At 41.3% G+C, this 18,092-nt stretch overlaps 1 protein-coding gene across 2 annotated transcripts in view; it reads right to left on the bottom strand.

Moving 5' to 3' along the window:
* Positions 1-18,092, bottom strand: part of LOC147650030 (uncharacterized) — a 184,601-nt gene that overhangs the window by 82,061 nt on the left and 84,448 nt on the right. The window contains exon 2 of one of the 2 annotated variants that reach the window (XM_086854514.1): positions 12,796-12,894. In XM_086854514.1, coding sequence (XP_086710640.1) covers positions 12,796-12,840 — 45 coding nt within the window. In that variant the 5' untranslated portion in view covers positions 12,841-12,894. Of the gene's footprint in view, positions 1-12,788; positions 12,895-18,092 lie in introns of both variants that reach the window. The other variant, XM_086854515.1, reaches the window with a different exon arrangement.

The raw sequence follows: 18,092 nt of genomic DNA, 5'->3' as shown, positions 1-18,092 counted from the left end.
TCTCAAAACAATTATCCAGTACATCTTGTAAAAACTTCATCATTCAGCTACACAGCCACATTTGAAGGGCGAGATACAGGACAAGATGTAGAGATAATTTGAAGCTCCCACCTTATGAATTCCCTGGGTTTTGTTGGGGGTTTTTTTTAGGGTCAGTGATGACAGTAAATAGGATTAGTTAGAGCAGCTAGTGCAGCTGATAGAATTTGGCTGCACATGAAGGTCTGTGGCATGTGGCCATAGCTTTTGGCAAAATGTGGATTATAGAATTGTGCATTCAACTCTTTCCTTCTCATGTTAGTGTTCTGCCAACTCTCTCAGGGCTTATTCGTGCTTTTCAATAGCATCTGTACCTCCTACTTCCCATTAAAATATCCTAAATCGAAATGCAATGAGATGTTCTCAGCATTTCCTAGTTCAGTCAAAAGCTTGGTTGAGTTTGATTAAAGTTGTTAAGCAATTTTAATTTGAGGGGTAAAAAACTGAGGGAATGCAGGAATAGTCATAATATAATTATATGCCTCAATTAACACTTAAAAATGATCTATGGGGCACCAACAAGACATGATGGCTGCCAGCCACAGTGAATGCAGCAAACAGCAAATTTAAGCACAGTCAAGTGGGAACTGGCACCTGCAGAGAAGAATGCAATGCAGGGATGTGGCTGTGGAAGAGAACAAGAGGCACCTAATGAGGCAAAGAGCAGGCCCTCCCCTCCTGCCTCTGGTGCCACTTGCGTGAACTTTCTTCTCCAGGCATTCTATCCCAGCCTTGGGCAAGCCCTTCTCCTTAAGGAACAAAGACTGGAAAAGTGAAGGGAGCTAAGACAGGTGGAACAGCACAGGGACAGTCTGACTGCATCTGTGTGGGGAGAGAATGGAAAGGGAACCACAGGATGAAGCACAAGGTGGCTGAATTTGCTGGTGGAGTAGGGGCCACTGGGGCCACTGGAGGCTTTCCCATGCCAAGGAACCTTTGAGCCAGTAGGATGAGAGAACTGAGAAATTCATTAGAATACTCAAACTTGTGACCAGAGAGGAGACTTGTGTCTCCACAAGTATTATGGGTAAATTCTCTGTAAGTTGTAGGTGATCAGATAGGGGTGCTGGTGGAAGTCATTAAAGCTTTCCTAGTTTCATTAAGAGCACCTTCTCTCCCATTTTATGTTATAGTTCAAATATATTTTAATATCATCTGAATGCATGGCTGTTTCATTGCTCCACAGAACAGACCATCAAACAGTAATTTACAATTTTCTTCCTCTTTGTAAGCACTAAAGTATTCTTTCTACACCTTCCTTCATTTTTTCGTCTCATTTGAGTGTGGATAAGTCACCAAATAAGAATTAATTCTTTCTGCAGGCACTGCATAACTAGTAACTGGGCAGCTCTTGGCAACTCAGAGCACCTTGTTCCAATTATTTTCCAAGTGAGTGAAGTTGTTCTCTTTGTGCTGGTTTCAGCTGGGACAGAGTTAATTTTGTTGCCAGTGGCTGGTTCAGGGCTGTGTTTTGTAACTGTGCTGAACACAGGGTTGGTAATAGAGATGTTTTCATTGTTACTGAGCAGGGCTCACACAGAGCCAAGGCCTCTTCTGCTTTTGGTATGGCCACGCTGGTGAGGAGATTGGGGGTGCTTGGGAGGGGACACAGCTGGGACAGGTGACTCCAAGTGACCCAAGGGATGTTCCAGACCATGTGGCATCATGCTCAGTGTAGAAAGTGGAGGGAAGAAGGAGGGAGTGGAGGGATGTTTGGAGTGGTGAATTTTGTCTTCCCAAGTAACTGTTCCATGTATGGGGCTGTCCTGGAGGTGCTGAACACCAGCCTGCCCACAGCAAGTGGAGACTTAATTATTTGTTTTACTTTGCTTGTGTGTGTGGCTTTTATGTTCCCTATTAAACTGCCTTTATCCCAAGCCAGGAATTCTCCATCTTTTACCCTTCCCATTCTCTCCCTGGTGGGGGAGTGAGTGAGGGGCTGGCTGGGGCTGGGCTGCTGGCTGGGCTGAAACCATGGCATCTGTGAATAAGGAGCTGTGTACAGTCTTTAAAACTGTTTGGTTGCGGACTAGTCAAACCCTCCCTATTTCCTGTTCTCCTACTCTTTTCCAATGAAAGCTGAGTAGGTAACAGCCTTCAGAAGGAACTGTTCTTGACACAGGTCTTTCCTTCTTCAGCACTTCTAACAGTGCTCAGTGACTTTACTTCATGCAAAGGACTGAAAGCCAACTAAGAAGTATTGCACTTCCACTCCCTCCCTACCACCTTCCCCAAGAGTAATTTTAGTGGAGCTTTGATTGATGTCAGATGAAATTAACTGGAAACATTTAATGTGTTTAACATGTAAAGGCTTAGGGCTCTATTCACTCAGAGTTAGAGACTTTCTGTGCTTCATAAACTCAGAGGACACTGAAGCCTGAATTTTAGCTCTGCAGCCAGATGACTTATTAAACAGCACCTTGACTCCTGCCATCATTGCTGCTTTTCACTCCATTATTAATAGAAGGAGGACTTGAACTGATGGCAGCAAGAATGGAATCAAAAGTCCTGTGGCAGAGATGCTGTTAATTTTGGTATTGTGTCCATCATTAAGCATCAGATTAAATCAAGCTGTATTTCCCTCAGCAGCTGTTGAAAATCCTCGTTTAACCAAGTGCAAAGGAATATTGTGCTTCAAATGGAAGGATGAATGAGATTCCTGCTAACAAATAGCTTAGGGAAGGGCTCTGAATAGACAGGGAGATTTCATGAGGCATCTACTCAAGAGTATAGTCTCAGGTTTCTTAAAACTAGGGAAGTCTTTGGTCATTTAAAAATTTGAAAGTTTAATAATTTTTTTCTCCCTTCTCATACTTGTAGCAGCACCTGGAACAGAGAGGTTTATTTCTAAGTCAACAAGTTATATCAAGATAGAAATCTTTTAATATGTACTTCCTCTTTGGCCATCTATCAAAGGCACATTAACCATGATAAGGGATAAATATGAGATGCTGTGGGACTCCTGAGGTATGCTGTAGTCAACCACAGCTGAGCAAAGGGAAGGTCTCTGTGAGTGTGCAAGGCAGTTTTTGCCCAGGGAATGCTCCAGTGAAAATTGGTGGGAGTCAGAGCAGTGCACAGGCTATTGAGGACATGCAGTATTCAAACTTGAATTCTCTTCCAGAGGATTTACTTGCACCTGCTTTACTGCTGATATTCAGTATTACTTTATTGACTTGTAAACAAGCCTATCAGCACCAGAATTTTTTTCCTAAGTGATAAAGGGGCTTTGTAATATCTTCCTATACAAATACCAGACATTATCCTTTCTACTCTCTATTATTTGCCATTTCTAAAGACACTTGCTCATGTTATATATTACTCTGTGATTATTTACCAACTTATCTTTAGCACACACTTGACGTGCCAGGCTCAGAGAAGCTGGGTTGTTAAAAAGTCATGCTTCAATGAGACAATTGGACTCTATTACTTAGTTATGGCTTACAAAGCTTGTCAGTAATTCTTCAAAATCCAGCTGCAGTCATGGCTTCAGCAGTTTGTTTGCTACAGCCATGGCACTAATGGAGCAGTTACCACGGAGCAGTGGCATCTCTGTTACTCAAATGCAGATGATTGGCTTTCTGATCAATTTCCCCTCACAGGATCTTGATAACAGCTTCACAAGGCAGCATTGTTACATACTTTAAGTAGTAAACTCACATCCTCCATTCTACCAGAAGATTTTTCATTTTCACATCTTTTTACATTTCATGTACATCTCCTACATTTACACGTTCCTTTTACATCTCAATTTGTCCCAGAATGCAACAAGAGCTGAGTTTCAGTTGCCTTGCACTGGAGTCAAGCAGCAAGTGGTGGCAAGGCTGAAATTAGCCAGACTTTTGCTGCACATGAAGGATTAAGCCACTTGATGAAACTCTGCAGATCCATTTATCTCAAAGTGCCAGAGAGGAGGTAAGAATTCAATTTGCTGAAGCAGAGAACCAGCTGAGATGCAGTCACAGGCCCTGCAAGAATTTTAGTCTGCTCAATGTGAAATGAAAGTAGCCCATAAACTACAGGAAGAACATTCACATAAACATAGATCACAAATCATATACATTTCTCAGAAGTGAGGGCTTACACTAACTTGTTTTAAATCTTCATCTTTCCAGAAAATTAAGCTGGAAAAATAAGAGCAGCAGGGACCCATGTATTGTACTGAGACTTTTAAACAATACCATTCATTTTCCTTTCAGCCTTCTGCAGTTGTTTGAAGTATGTGTATCACATATTCTTTCTACTGAAAAAAAATATATATATTATATATATGGGGATATATATATGCATATATATATGGGGAAAGCTTATAATTCTTCGTTAAAACACCTGTAAGATACCTCAGATGCATTTCATAACTGCAGATGAATAACCTGGAGAGGTTAATCAATCAGCAACCATTTTCTAGGCTGTGTGTGAAGCCAGGGTAAATGGAAACTTTATGTGTTTCTGTGTTTATGAGGAAACTTTATGTTTATGTTGTGTTGTCTGATAAAATTTACTTTTCTGCATCTTCACTGCAAAACAGCCAGTTGGAAAGTATCAAGAATGACCCATGTAATGCAAATACAAGGTCATACACACTGAGCAACAGGCTGGCAATTCCAGAGGGTCACAGCATCGGGTTGCTGCTGTTTGTTTCATAACAGGACAAAGAGCAAAAGTTCCTTTGCTGTGTCTGTCGTGTCTACAAGATCAAACCACACTGTGCAGCCACTGATGCTGTGCACTCAGAGGAAATCAAACAGCCTGCACAGATCACCACTGATGTGTGTTTGAAGGGACTTACAGAAAAAGCATCAGAGCTGCCACATTTCTCGAGTTCTGTGTAAGGCAACTGAGCAGCCAGGTTATTTACAGGGATTGCTGGATCTGTCTGCAGTGATAGGCCACAAAGCCTGCCCACAAGCCAGTCCTCAGGGTCAGGTTCTTCTGTCATGGAGAGGCTTTCAAAGCAAATCTGAATGTCTCCATGTACTCAGCTATACAGTATGATCCCCAGGTCATATTCTAAAACAACACTGTTCAACATCTTAGGATAAGTTAATTACAATATTTCTTAAATGCTGAAGAAAACTAGAATATGTTCTGACCCAGTTTAGGCAAAAATAAAGCAGCTATGTAACTTATGACATGAGTTTGATTCCAAAAGCATGCTTTACTGAAAAATGCATGGTCTTTTACTGAAGCAGCCAGAGAGAAACAGGAAATGATTAGGTGTTTAAACATGAAAGGCACAAATATTGATCTCACAGCTAAACTGCCAAAGGAAAGGGCAATCCATTTCCTCTAACATGTAGTGTTTTATTATGAGTTCCTAAGAAACAGGAAGACATGAAACAAAAGTGATATCAAGATTGAGATGTAATGTTAGCCAGGGAATTCCATTCCCCCAGATTACATCCAGCACTTTAGAAGCTGTGTGCATACATGGAAGCTCTGAGGCATCACCTGGCTTGCACTCCACTTTTGCAAGCCTACTATTCCCAAAAGAGCACTAGGAATTTTTCATCAATGAAGAAAATCAAATATTGAGGGGTTGAACTCCTAATTCCACAGAAGTCACAGTCAACATTCCCTTGAACCCACTTTTTTTTTTTTTTTTTTTGAATTTTCTTACTGGGTAGAAATAAGGCAGGAGTTCAGGCTGAGAAACTCATAGCAAGCACAATCCAGACCGCACTGAAAAGACAAACTGCCTAAATGATAGAATAAAAATGGTAAATCACTCTCCTTATAGACTTCAAGCCTGAACCTAACAGCCCATTAAAAACAGAGATGGCTGAGGTCGGCAGCCTAATGGTTTGCTGAAGAAACAAGGGTGAATGTCAGGAGCAGGACAAAAGCCCTTCTCCAAAAGCTTTTCATCAGGATGTGCAGGGAGTTGCTGACTCCATCGGGTCATGAGGCAGGGAAACGTGGAGCAGCCTCCACCTCTCAGACTCTATTAGAGAGAAGCAGCACTCTAAATTCAGAGTGCCTCTCCTTCCCAAACCCCAATTAGTTTGACAAGGCCGCATTTGGAATCTCCGTGGAGCTGCACCGCACAGAGCAAGGCAGGATTTGGAGCATTATGAATTGTGATATATCAAAGGTGAAAACACACCCAGAAGTGGGGGTTGCTGTATTTTAAGCACGATTGAAGCCGGTTCCAGGTGGCAGAGCTGCTCCCCCAAGGTTGGGCACTGCGCCCGGGGGGAGCAGAGAGCTGCTGGCCCAGCCCGGCCCTGCTCCCCTCAGCCGGGCTGGCACCCCAGGGCTGGCACCCCGGCAGAAACCAGGACACTGCCGCTGCCTTTCCAGCCCAGGAAACTGATTCTGCCACAGGACTGGCTGCAGGGAAGGGCAATGCCGGGCCAACAGCTGCTGCCTAATCCCATTGCTCTGGGAGCTGCAGAGATCTCTGGCAGAGAGAGCAGAGCTCTCCCAAGAGTCCCAGGAAGGCCTGGGGAGGGAATTGGGAAATTCACAGCTCCTCCCGAGGCAGCAGGAGGCTCCAGGACACAGACATCAGATGAGAGCAGTGCTGGAGGAGAAGCTCAAAGTAGATTGTGTTCAGAAAAAGAAATTTGTATTTGCTGTCTCCAGTTGCTGGAAGTGGAAAAATATCTATAGTCCTGTCTTTGACCCCAGTAACTCTTCTTTTTATCGCAAATCCCTGCTTTAAAAATGAAACAGAGACTACAAAATATGGAGTTAAATACTTTGGGATTAGAGATACAATCTGAGAAGCAAGAGTAAAATAGTTCATCCCACAAGAGATTTCACTCATCTCTTTCAGAGATAAGTACACAGGGAGCTGACAAAATAAATTTGCCCTTGATATCTTCCTAGGTAACCTGAGAGGAAAATTAAATCCAACTTCTTTCCTGAACATGAATTTATTTTGCTTAAGGAAAATCATGTTTATCAATTATGTGTAGCACTTCTGATTAACCATTAGGACTGAGGGGAAAAAAGGGAAAAATTTCTGAAGGCTTGAAGTGAGTATGGATATGGAACTTGTCCTGATCTTGAGAGGGATAGACTTAGCAGCTCCTCCTGCTAACCAGAACAGTGCTTCGTGATACCAAGGCTTCTAAAACCTCTCACAGGATCAGGACTTTTTCTTGACCTCTTAAAGGCTTTATCCTGTTAAAATTATGACTCAGAGCTTTTTTTTTAAAAAAAAAAAAGTTTTAAAAATTTTAATTAGATAACATTTTACATATATACAGACTCCTACTGTCTCAGTTTCTTTCCAAAATTATTTTCTTCCCTCAGTGAGGGAATTTAAAGTAATCTGCCCTAATACATTATTCAGGTTTATCTCACAAAGCCTTATCAATAAAGATCAACAACTGTTTACAGAATATCAGCAGCTCCCAACGAAGGACACAACCACAGTGACAATTCTGGGGTCAGGTGTGGGTATGGCAATTCTCTCATGATTCTTTGCAGAAAAACCTTTCCTCAATGATCTGCTGCTTTTACTTTGTCAGGCACATGAGTCTGAAATATATGACCTAACTTTTTGGTGTTTTGGTTTGCTTTTCTTTAAAGATTTCTTAAAATTAAGTGGAACTTTTTTTAAAAAAAAAAAAAACACAAAAAAACCTCACAAACCAAAAGTGAATTTGCTGACTTTATGCTAAACTCCTTTTCCCTCCCAGTTTAAAATGACCTTTGATGGAAACTAAAATGTGCAGGTGTCAAAGTGTATCAGTATCGTATACCAGAGATGTGCACAACTGAGGTTTTTTTGGCACTTTCTCCTTCCAGTTTATTAAAGGTTGTGTCAGAATTAATTTATGTAAGCAAGGATCAGATTTTATTAGTGGAACATCATTAGCTTTTAATGAATAAGTGTAGTTTAGGAAAAGAGCTGATAACTAAGGTAACATTTGAGAGCTGAGCTGTTTCTCCTCTCTCCTTCCACCACTCACTTTAACCCTGCCAGCAAGGGCTGAATACAGCACTGGAGAGCAGAAATGGTTGTGTTAAAGCTGTAGTTCAGCAAAGCAGCTGACAATGTTCCAGTGTCTATCACTTTTCAGCACAGCAATATGTGCTAAGGCTCTGTTGCTTTAACGGAACTTTATGAGTTATGCAGATTTTTCTCTAAATAGAAGCCAATTAAGCAGGGTCCAAGACTGCAACCACTGATGAGGTTATAGGAACAGTTGGCAAACAAGATGCTCCACAGTGGATGAGGACAGACAGAACAAAGACAGCCCCTAGTCACAAAGTCTAAATTGCAAATTCTTGGAATATACCAGGGATTGTCCATCAGGAATGTAACTGATCCTCACCAACAGAGAGAGATTTAAACTGACAAGGGAGCTCTCTAAACTATCACAAAGGACAGAAAAATTGTTGAGCTCTTCTTCCACAAAATAACTCTTCCTCCCTTTTCTGCAGACTTGTGGGGACTGCTTTCTCCACCACAACAGGTAGTTTTGGTTCCTGCTTGCGTTTTATTATCAGAAAGATTGGAAAAATAGAAAGTGTGCCAGAGTTACACAATCCAGCTTCAAAACTGGATGATACCAGTGGACAGGTTTTGCCCAGCCCTACTAGGATGCAATAGTAATGAAAAGCAAGACATCTGTGCTAATTGCCATTAGCATTGACATTTCTAAAATCCCACTGCAGGTACAATATTTAGAACTCAGACCTCTTTTAGAAGTGGGGATCTCTCTGCTCTCCTACTGGACTGAGAAACACTTATGAATTTTTTGGATTCCCACCTGTCAGCAGAGTCAAACACACCCATTTCTCAGCACTTCCCATTCAGTCCCATCCAGCAGACTTTGTGGGCAGCACTGACAAAGCTCTTTCTCTCCCACCAGCTTTTCTGGGCACATCTGGAAGCCACAGGCAGATCCATGGAGGCACCACCCCTCAGTTCAGTCCCAGAAAGAGCAGCCCCACCCCAGCAAAAGGCACAGAGCTGTTCCCCAGCAGGTTTGCTTCCTTTTTCTGGAAAAGCAGAAGGACATTACAATTTGACAAGAGTGAATCCATATTTTGGGTCTTGCTATTGGATTAGCAAAAGTAGTGCAGTTTGTGCAGAGTGGCAAACCCATGCACTGGGTTCCAAGTGCTCCACTTTGGAACAGCTTTGTGTGCTTGACGTTGGACCATATGCCCTTAGTGCCTCTGCAGACTGCCCAGACAAAGCTGAAGTGAGCTTCATCAGGCTCCTGCTTTGATCATTCCTGTTCTTTATCTGGTTTGTAACCCCAAAAGATCTAGCACACAGATTGTCCTCTTTTTACAACCTCATCAGAATCCCTGCTGGAATTCAGGCACAGATCTGACAGTCAAACTGGGGGAAATGCTAAAGGACCATTAGGTTTCCTGTCCCTAGTCATTGCAGACTGCAGAGATAATTGACTTCTTGGCCTGGATCTCTCTGAGGTTTTGGGGAAACAGTGAGAAAATTTTCTTATCCTTTACACTGGGAAGCTTAAAATAGAGATTTCTAGAGAACTAAGACACAGATATTGCTAAAATATACCAGAAGCACATTAAAGATTGTGACCTTAGCCAAGAGATGCACCACTGCTGCCTGAGATCAGGTATTACCATAAAGCCTGCAGTAGTATCTCTGCTAGGCAACAGCTACCAGCACTTCTTAAGTGCACTGAGCCCCAGCTTAAAGCCAAATCAGCAAAGATCTTACAAGGATGCAGTTGCTCAGTTTTCCCCAGAGTAGCCCTGCTCATATTAGAAACTAACAACAAGGATTTAGAAAAAGCACATTTACATATTTTTTCCATTAAAGAGAGATGTTAGGCACACAAGGTTGGTATCTGCTTATAAAGCTGAAAATCCCTTGTGTGCACAAACAAACATCATTTGAGAGATTTTCAGTCATATGCAGCATGCACCCATCAATTCCTGTTAATTTGTGGACCCCGTTGATGAACTGAACAGCCACTTTCTTCTTCTCTCACTAATGCCTGCAAAAGCAGGAAAATAGTCTCAACTTTTCCTCATATGCCCACAAGATAAAAGATGAGAGGCTCAGGTACTCACATCCCTGCTTTTTGAGAATGCAGAACACAAGCTAAACAGCACGTAAGCACAAACTGAACTGCCTCTTCCCCATTTCACATTTTTACAGTTCATTGGCATATAATGTGGCATCCAAACAGCCTGAAACAATTCCATCTCTGCTGTAATTACAGGATCCCACTAAAATCATGGGATTCCACAACTAAAGATGTCTTAACTGCTTTCATAGTTTTCCACTAAGTACATTGCTTATGCCACCCTGCTTTATTGCCAAATATATTCCTGAACACACACAGAAACATCCCCTGTCACCAAACTGGCCATTGCTCCTGTGGCTCTACACAAAGATTTATTTTAATGGGCAAACAGGATCCAAAGGGTGACTGAGCCATGGACTAGCACTGCCCTGAGTTCAGCTGACAGCAAACAGCTCCAAGATCTCTCCCAGAGAGCCATGGCAAGTCCACTACCTGAACACTCCCTTCATCCCCACAGATATTTATCTCCCCAGTTGAGTCCATTTGGTATATTAGTCACAGATTCCCTAGCCATGCTTCAAGCACAGCATAATATAGCATGAATCACTGTGCTGAATAATCCAGAAGTATATTTCAGATATAACTTTTACCATGCTTCTTTTTACTGATCTTTCTTTGATGGATCACAATATGATCATTTTAAAAGTACTTTAAATAATAGCTGCACTTCAAAGGATTTTTTTCTTTTATCTTATTTAAAACTTTACATCAATTGTCATGTATCATGATTCCACAGAGTTATTATCATGCTGACATTTAAATATTGCTTCCTTGTGGATCTACCTGTTAAGTATCACTCATTGCATTCAAACCTCTAACCAGAAATATTTATTTCCTACAGTAACAGACTCTTCCACTCTAACACACATTCTGCTTTTTATTCTCATAGCTGTGTTCTTCACTTTTATTGGTAAATCCTGTGGACTCCAGTGGCTGTTTCATATGGCCTATATTTGAAAAAACAACTGCAGGATTCAGCAGCATTGGCAGGAGCACTGATCATCAGCCTTACTAATCTCAGTGTTGTTCTGCATCCTGTGGTTCTGATGATGCCAAGTTGTTATAAGGAATGCAAAGCCAGAGTCCTGGTGGTACAGGTTCCTTTTCCAGTTCTCCCTCTGAAATGTTGATTGATTTCTCAGAAGCTGCTTGATTTTCCTCCATTAGGAAGCAGAAGTAACAACACCAGGTCAAACTCAAAGCAAAAGAACATTTAGTTCTTCACTTTGAACTCCTCTCATCCCTACACAAACCCCTACTGTTCTCACATCCTGTCATTATGTAAAGGCATGGGCTTTATTCTGCCTGATCTGAAGCAAAAAAATTATCTCATGCCAGGCACACAAGTATATTCCATGGGCAGTACCAAAGATTTAAATTTCAATAAAAGCATTTTTAAAATTTCACTTTTTCCTTCTGATTAGCAAGCACTGCTCATTCTCATCCTTCTCCTGACAGTGACAAGTATTCTTTTTGTGAATGATTTTATGCTTCCATCCAGCCTTCACTCTTGGTGGAAGGCTACTCATCTGGAGTTCAGCCAAAAAACAGAGATGATGGAAAGTAGTTTTCTCAACTTGCCTTAAGTAGTTCTACTTAGAGAGGATGACTTACTTCATAAAAGTGGGAGTTAAGGCTGGAAAATAGCCTTAAGTTGAAAAACCATCTTCAAAAGCCAGAACTTACAAGTTAAAGCAGTTGCAAGGAAAAATCATAGTTCATGTTATGCAAGTGGGATCTTTTTTGGCAAACAGCTGAGTACATCTGCACAACATACAGCAAACTAATGACCTATAAACACAAACATCAAAGATGGCTTTAATTAATGTTCTTTTTACAATCCAGCTTGCTCGTGCATCGGTTGTAAACACCAACACCCTTGTTTAAAGCTGCATTTGCTGTGGTTTTTTTGTGCAGCATTTCAGACATTTTGCAGTTTTGAGAGGTGAGCTAATCTGAGCTGTGTGTTCATACCAGTGATAACTGTTCTCTCAAGAGAAGCAGCTGCAGTCCATCCACAAAATTTAACTTAATGAAAGAAGGTTAAAACTAGAAGTATGCATATACCAAACCCACAGTTTAGTTTTATTACACAATCTCTTGCAGCACTCAGCTTTAAGTGGTACATGTGCATTTCTGCTGACAGCTTTACTGGGTCTGCATGTTTGATTGCTTTTGTGAGTGGTTCCCCTGTTCTTATTCTCATAAAAGTATCTTGTCAATCCACAAAAATATCTACTTTTCTGCAAGTTCCTTATGTGTAAAATAAAAGATGTAAAGGCAAGACTTGAGGCACTATTTCACAGTCAATGTACTTAACAAAAGTAATCACATGCTGCTCCCTTTAGTACCCAAAATTACACAGTTTATTTAATTTTCAGTTAAAATTGCTTCATAGAGCTATGAACCTAAACTTCTCATAAAAAAAAATCCCCAACTAAATCAACAACAACAAAACATACAAACAAACCAAACAAATTAAAAAAAACCCCAAACAACACAAATCCAACAGGCCTTTCCTGCTTGCAAATAAAGTTGTTTATTGCCATTATGGCACTGCATACACATTTCATGCTGACCTGGCTGCATGTCAACATTTCTTTGTGCATGGAGAAGGTGATCTCTTTTAGTCACAACTATTTTATTATTGAAATAGAAAAAAGAAGTTCCCAGCATATTATGTAGAACCTACAATTCCTGCAAGTCCACACAGTACCTTACAGCTACTGATCATGAGTGACTTTAGGAGTTTTCCAGGCATGCAAGTTTCTCTCACTCTCCTCTTCAATCACAGACTGTCTCGGTAAGGAATGCTCTGAGTGAAAGAGAAAACAGAGGAGAAATGAGGAGAGAATAGAAAGAATTACTACACTGAAATACTGAAATACATTTTAAGAAATGAAAAAGAATTTTGCTGTGACACTACTCCCACAGCCCCTGCAGAAAGGCTGCTCTGACTCAGCTTCCCTGGGTGATGAGGCAGGATTAGGTTTGTCAGTGAGAATAAAACCAGACACCAGGTGTGATCTGTCCTTTCTGGGTGGCCTCAAAGACCACAGTGCTCCCCTGCCGGCAGAGATCCTCCTGCTCATGGGGGCAGAGCATGGCTATGAGCACAGGATTTTAATTCTGGTTTTAGGATTTTAATTCCTCATTTTGAGACCAGTTCAGATCGAGCCTCCAAAAGCTCAATGGTATTGTTGAACATGCCCAATTTAAACTGCATTTTTCCCCTCAGATGGGGAGCTACCATCCTGTCAGAACATACAAAGTATACAAAGGCTTGGTCCTAACTACAAGCTAATGATTAATGAATTAAGAAGCAGTGCCTCTAGAAAGTATTCTATATGTTCTGCACTAATTAAGGTTATTTTTAGGATAATGTTCTTACAAATTGTTGAGTTCCTGGATACCTGTGAGCAAAAACCCTGGCAAAGTTGCATTTGTTCTTTTAGCAAGAAAATAAAGCATTAACAACTGACAAGCCTTTTTCTCTTTCCATTTGCAAAGCCTTGATATTTTCCCCTTTTTCAAACATATTAAATTAATTGGATTTCACACTGTTTCCTGCTTGTTTAGCATAACCAGTAAGTGGATTAGTCCTTTATCTCAGCTATCCATAGGTTTCTTTAGGAAAAAAGGTGATTATTGCTGTGGTCACCACATGGTATCCTGTTCTTAATCCCCTCACTGGATCTTTGATCCGTGTACAGTTGAATGTGTCCAGGGCACACTGCTGTGCCTGTCTCTAATCCCCAGAAAACCAGAGGGTTAACAGCTCTAGATGTTAATGTACCTGGAATCTGGGAGCCAAATAACAGTCCTGCAGTCAGAGTAGGTGATACAGCAGGGATCAGTGGGGTCTGAGCTTCCCATTATGTTCTGCTTTCAAAGAGGTAACAATCTATGAGTGCTCTAACAACACTGGCCAGCAGCCTCATCAATGTATGATCACAGCATTTTCCACTCCATTTAATAATTCTCGTGTTATGTGAAAAGCAAAGTAATGCAGCACAAGTTTTAAATAAAAATAAATCAATTACACATCCAGAACACCTGACCAACCTTGGTCAGGTTTATTTATAGAGCAGGCTGCAACCCAGTCCTCTTTCACATCGTGATTTACTTGAGTCCACTCCAGGATTTTTAACAAAAAGCTAGAATGTCCTAAAGACAATATGACTTGAAACACCCTGATGAGTGCCTCAAGTGTACTTTAATCCATTTGAACCAGTTTTCTCCAGAGTAATACATGCTTTCTGTGATGAATGGAAGGAACATCTCAGCATAATTACTGAAAATGTGAGCTTTATGTTCCAATGCAGAATCTTGGGTATTTTACATTAAATGCCAACAAATGTTTTATTCAAGTCACAACAGCAATGCAACTCAAAAAGACAAAAAAAAGACACAGTGATAGTCTTGATTCCCTCCTGTCAGATCCATTTTGTGCTGGTGAGATGCCATCAGTTTCCAGATGGCATCACTGTATAGAAGTGATATACAGAAGAATTGCTGTAGTAACACGACAAACAATCGGGTCTAATAAACTTGCCATTGTGGGTTGTCTCTGCTTATCACAGGTAACAAGCTAAGGCCAGAATGATCAGTTTCAGCTAAGCTTACTTATGCTTATAGTTCTTTGAATTTCAGTAGTAGATGAGATCTGCTAACGCTTTGTTCATCTTCTACACAAGGAGCTGCATCTCCCTAGGAGTCACATAAATGTGTGTCCTGAAGTGATAATCCTAAAATCATTCCTTTCCTTCTGCTAAAAGTTAGAGCTCTGTATTACAGTAACACTGTTTTTATCAATGTGCTGTATTTCAGGTCTCTCTTCTCAGAAATGCTTTCCAGAGCAGCTGTTTATGGCTTCTCCTGTGCAGCATAACTCAATATCCCTGTTATGTAGATAACTCAGATTTATGCCTCTATCCTATGAGACATTTCACAAATGCAGGCTTAGTGTTGTCAGGCAGCTTGATGGATGTCAAATCCTGAAATTTGCCCAAAGACATCCAGATAATGGCGTGGCAATGCTGGTTCCAAATCAAAATGCATCACCATGGTAGTAAAGCATTCCCTGTTTGCCCACCCTCATCCCCCCAGGAGAGCAGTCCCGTTGCTGGAGGGGCACAATGCATCAGACATCACCTGGACATCACTCCCAGCACTGCATTGCCCCTTCCAGACAGGCACTTCACTGAGCCCTGCCTAAAGGGAAGCTGCCTTTCCTCCCTAGGCCTCCTGCATGCTGTGATCGTGTAGTAAAAATAAAGCCAGGAAAGACATTAAAAAAAATAATTGTTTTGCTTCATTCTGATTTTAAGAGGACTCAACACCACCAGGAAGTGATGACTGCATGACAACCATTTAATACTAACCTGATAAAAATTTATGTGACAGCAGTGGTAACACCACTACCAGATCCCCAAACAAGAAGCAATCATGCTGGTAAAGTGGCAGTCCTAGACCTCCTGAAACACCTGCCAGGTCAAACCACATAGTTTCAAAGGAATTCTGGAAGCCCATGAAAAATAGTTTGCTCAATAACATCCCATCCTTATTGTGACAGCAAAAAGCCTCTGTGCAGCAGATAAAGAAACAGAAGCTGGTGATTTGAGGGCAGGCAAAGGGGCCTTGTACAGTAATTTAGCAGATGTGTGATGTCGTGTTGAAAGTCTGAAATGAATGGAAGCAGTGGGCAATACTGAGGAAGAGGTGTGCTGCCACAAGGAAAAGGACCCATTTAACTGGCCTCTGCTTTTCCAAGAGACTTTGTTCAGACTTGGATCTGTTGGGCCAAGTCTTCAGAATCCTAGGCTGGATTTCTCCCATTCTGCTTAGACACAGCTGAAACACAAGGTCTTTAAAAGAATTTTGGACACTATAACATAAAGCAAAATCCCACAATTGTATGAGCAGGTGTCAAAGTTCCCAAACACAAACTTTACTGACCAGCTGAATATGAGGAAGCCACTGGCAGGAAAGCACTGAATATTTCATCTCTCAATGGAACATGCAGTTTCTGGACAGAGAGTTTCTATGAGCTAAGATGACTAGATTTTTATTATTTAATCATTATTTGCCTGGAGCAGTCATTTCCCTTTACTAAACTTTCCAACCATTCCAGTGTGGCTCAGACCTGGAACTCAGCTACTTCCCAGTGAGAGGTTTGACAGAAGAAATTGTGCAGCACTGTGAGACTCAGGACTGGCAAGTGGGAGTGGATGTGTTGTTCTGGAGATAAATCATGAAAACAGCTGGGTAACTCCTTGTTAAACTTGTTCTAGTGCAAAGCTGATGCCTGAATCTAAGTAAAGGAGCAGGAACATTACTATAACCATCTATAATACCATGATGGATGGTGCTACTCCTGCCTGGAGACCTCAATCTCTAAGCCAGATGTCCACAGGTTAAAATCAGTTCCCTTTGTAATAAAATATAAGACCTGCAAAGAAAACTCAACTAATGAGCTGTTCTCTTGAACTTCAAATGCAAATTATTATTTCCCTTGATTTCCTATGCTCCTTTGGCTCTGCTGAGTTACGTATCCATTTGGACATTCTGGGTTTAGCAGAGGCAGCAATAGGAGGTGAAGTATGGGGAAAGATGGTCAATATTAGACAGACATATTAAAGGGGTCACATCTCTGCAGGGTTCCTTCTAGAAAACTATTCCAAACAAGTTCAGAAAGAATAAGTGTGACAGGAGGAAGATAAAAGTCCAAATTAGCACAAATAGCTCTAAGTAGCATTGAAAAAGCAGGGTACAAGGTGCAGTGTCCAACAGAAATTTAGACCACAGAGAAATCCATGATAAATGACACAACAGAGCCATTTTAGTAACTGAATGGAGACATTCAGAGCTGAAATGAACAGGCTCTGTTTGTGACTCTTTAACAGAACAAGATTTTACATAATTTTGCATGATTCCTCCTCACTTGAGTTGTGTGAATACTGAGTATTTCCCTATTCCTTAGGCCTGTTAAATGCCATTAAATTCATTCAGGAATCAACATGTTTTCCCAACTCCTGCCATTGCCTTTTCTAAACCTGAACTGGGGAGAAGTAAAAGCAGCATTACAGAAAGCCTTAAACCAAAACAAGATCCTGACTCAGGATCACCTGTCTCACTTCAATTTTGTGTACTTGTATTTTGCCAAGTGCTGCACATTTATTCTACGACAGAAATTGATAATCTCATTCAGTTTAAGAGGTCACTACATCACCACCTTGTCTTCTGGCCCAGTGTACACACCCTTTGTGCTGGTTCCAGAGATTCAAGGATTGTCCTGGGCTCCTGCCACTTCTCTCCCCAGAGTGCTCAACCCGAAACCGTCACTGGTGTCACCTACCAGTGCCAGGTAGATACTGGAGAAGGAACCCATTGGTCTCAGGTGAAGATCATCCTTTGGATTATCTGTACAGTGGGCAGGTCTCATACAACATACTGCTTCGTTCCTAGATAATACAAGTATCTGATTTGCTTTCAGGAAAGTGGGACCTTAGACTGGTTCAGAAAGGAAAGAAACATCTAGTAGAGCCTCTCTTCTCAAAATCAATTAGAGCCAGCAGAGAGGCCAGGCACTGACCTCCCCTTCCAGCTAGAATAGCACCCACTCCTGCTCCCTGCTGTGCAATTTGGTGACAGATATGTGACAAGGACCTTCCTCTGCTGGGACACAGATACTGCTCCAGCTGCACTCAATTCCTGTTTTCTCCGCAACCAGGAGAGCTGGTATTGTGAAATTCTGTCTTTATAGAAAATCAGAGCCCTACATCTGAGTAGAAAAAGTTCTGAAGAGTAGTAGATCTGCTTCTCCCTCAAAAGAAATCAATTATTCAAGACACAAAGAAGCTGCTCTTGGAACAACCAGATTATTAAGCTTTATCCTGTGACTTGAGCAAGCAGAATACTGCAGCTTTAACCTTCTCTGCCACCTGAAGCTACTCATTGATTTTTGTTCATCTGGACTGTAAATTTCTCTGCCAGGTTCTTTATCTTGATGAC

The sequence above is a fragment of the Cyanistes caeruleus genome, chromosome 17 (genome assembly GCF_971803275.1).
Source record: "Cyanistes caeruleus chromosome 17, bCyaCae1.hap1.1, whole genome shotgun sequence".
NCBI classification, from domain to species: domain Eukaryota; kingdom Metazoa; phylum Chordata; class Aves; order Passeriformes; family Paridae; genus Cyanistes; species Cyanistes caeruleus.
The sequence above is the reverse complement of the archived record's forward strand: the minus strand, read 5'-3'. Positions and strand labels throughout refer to the sequence as shown.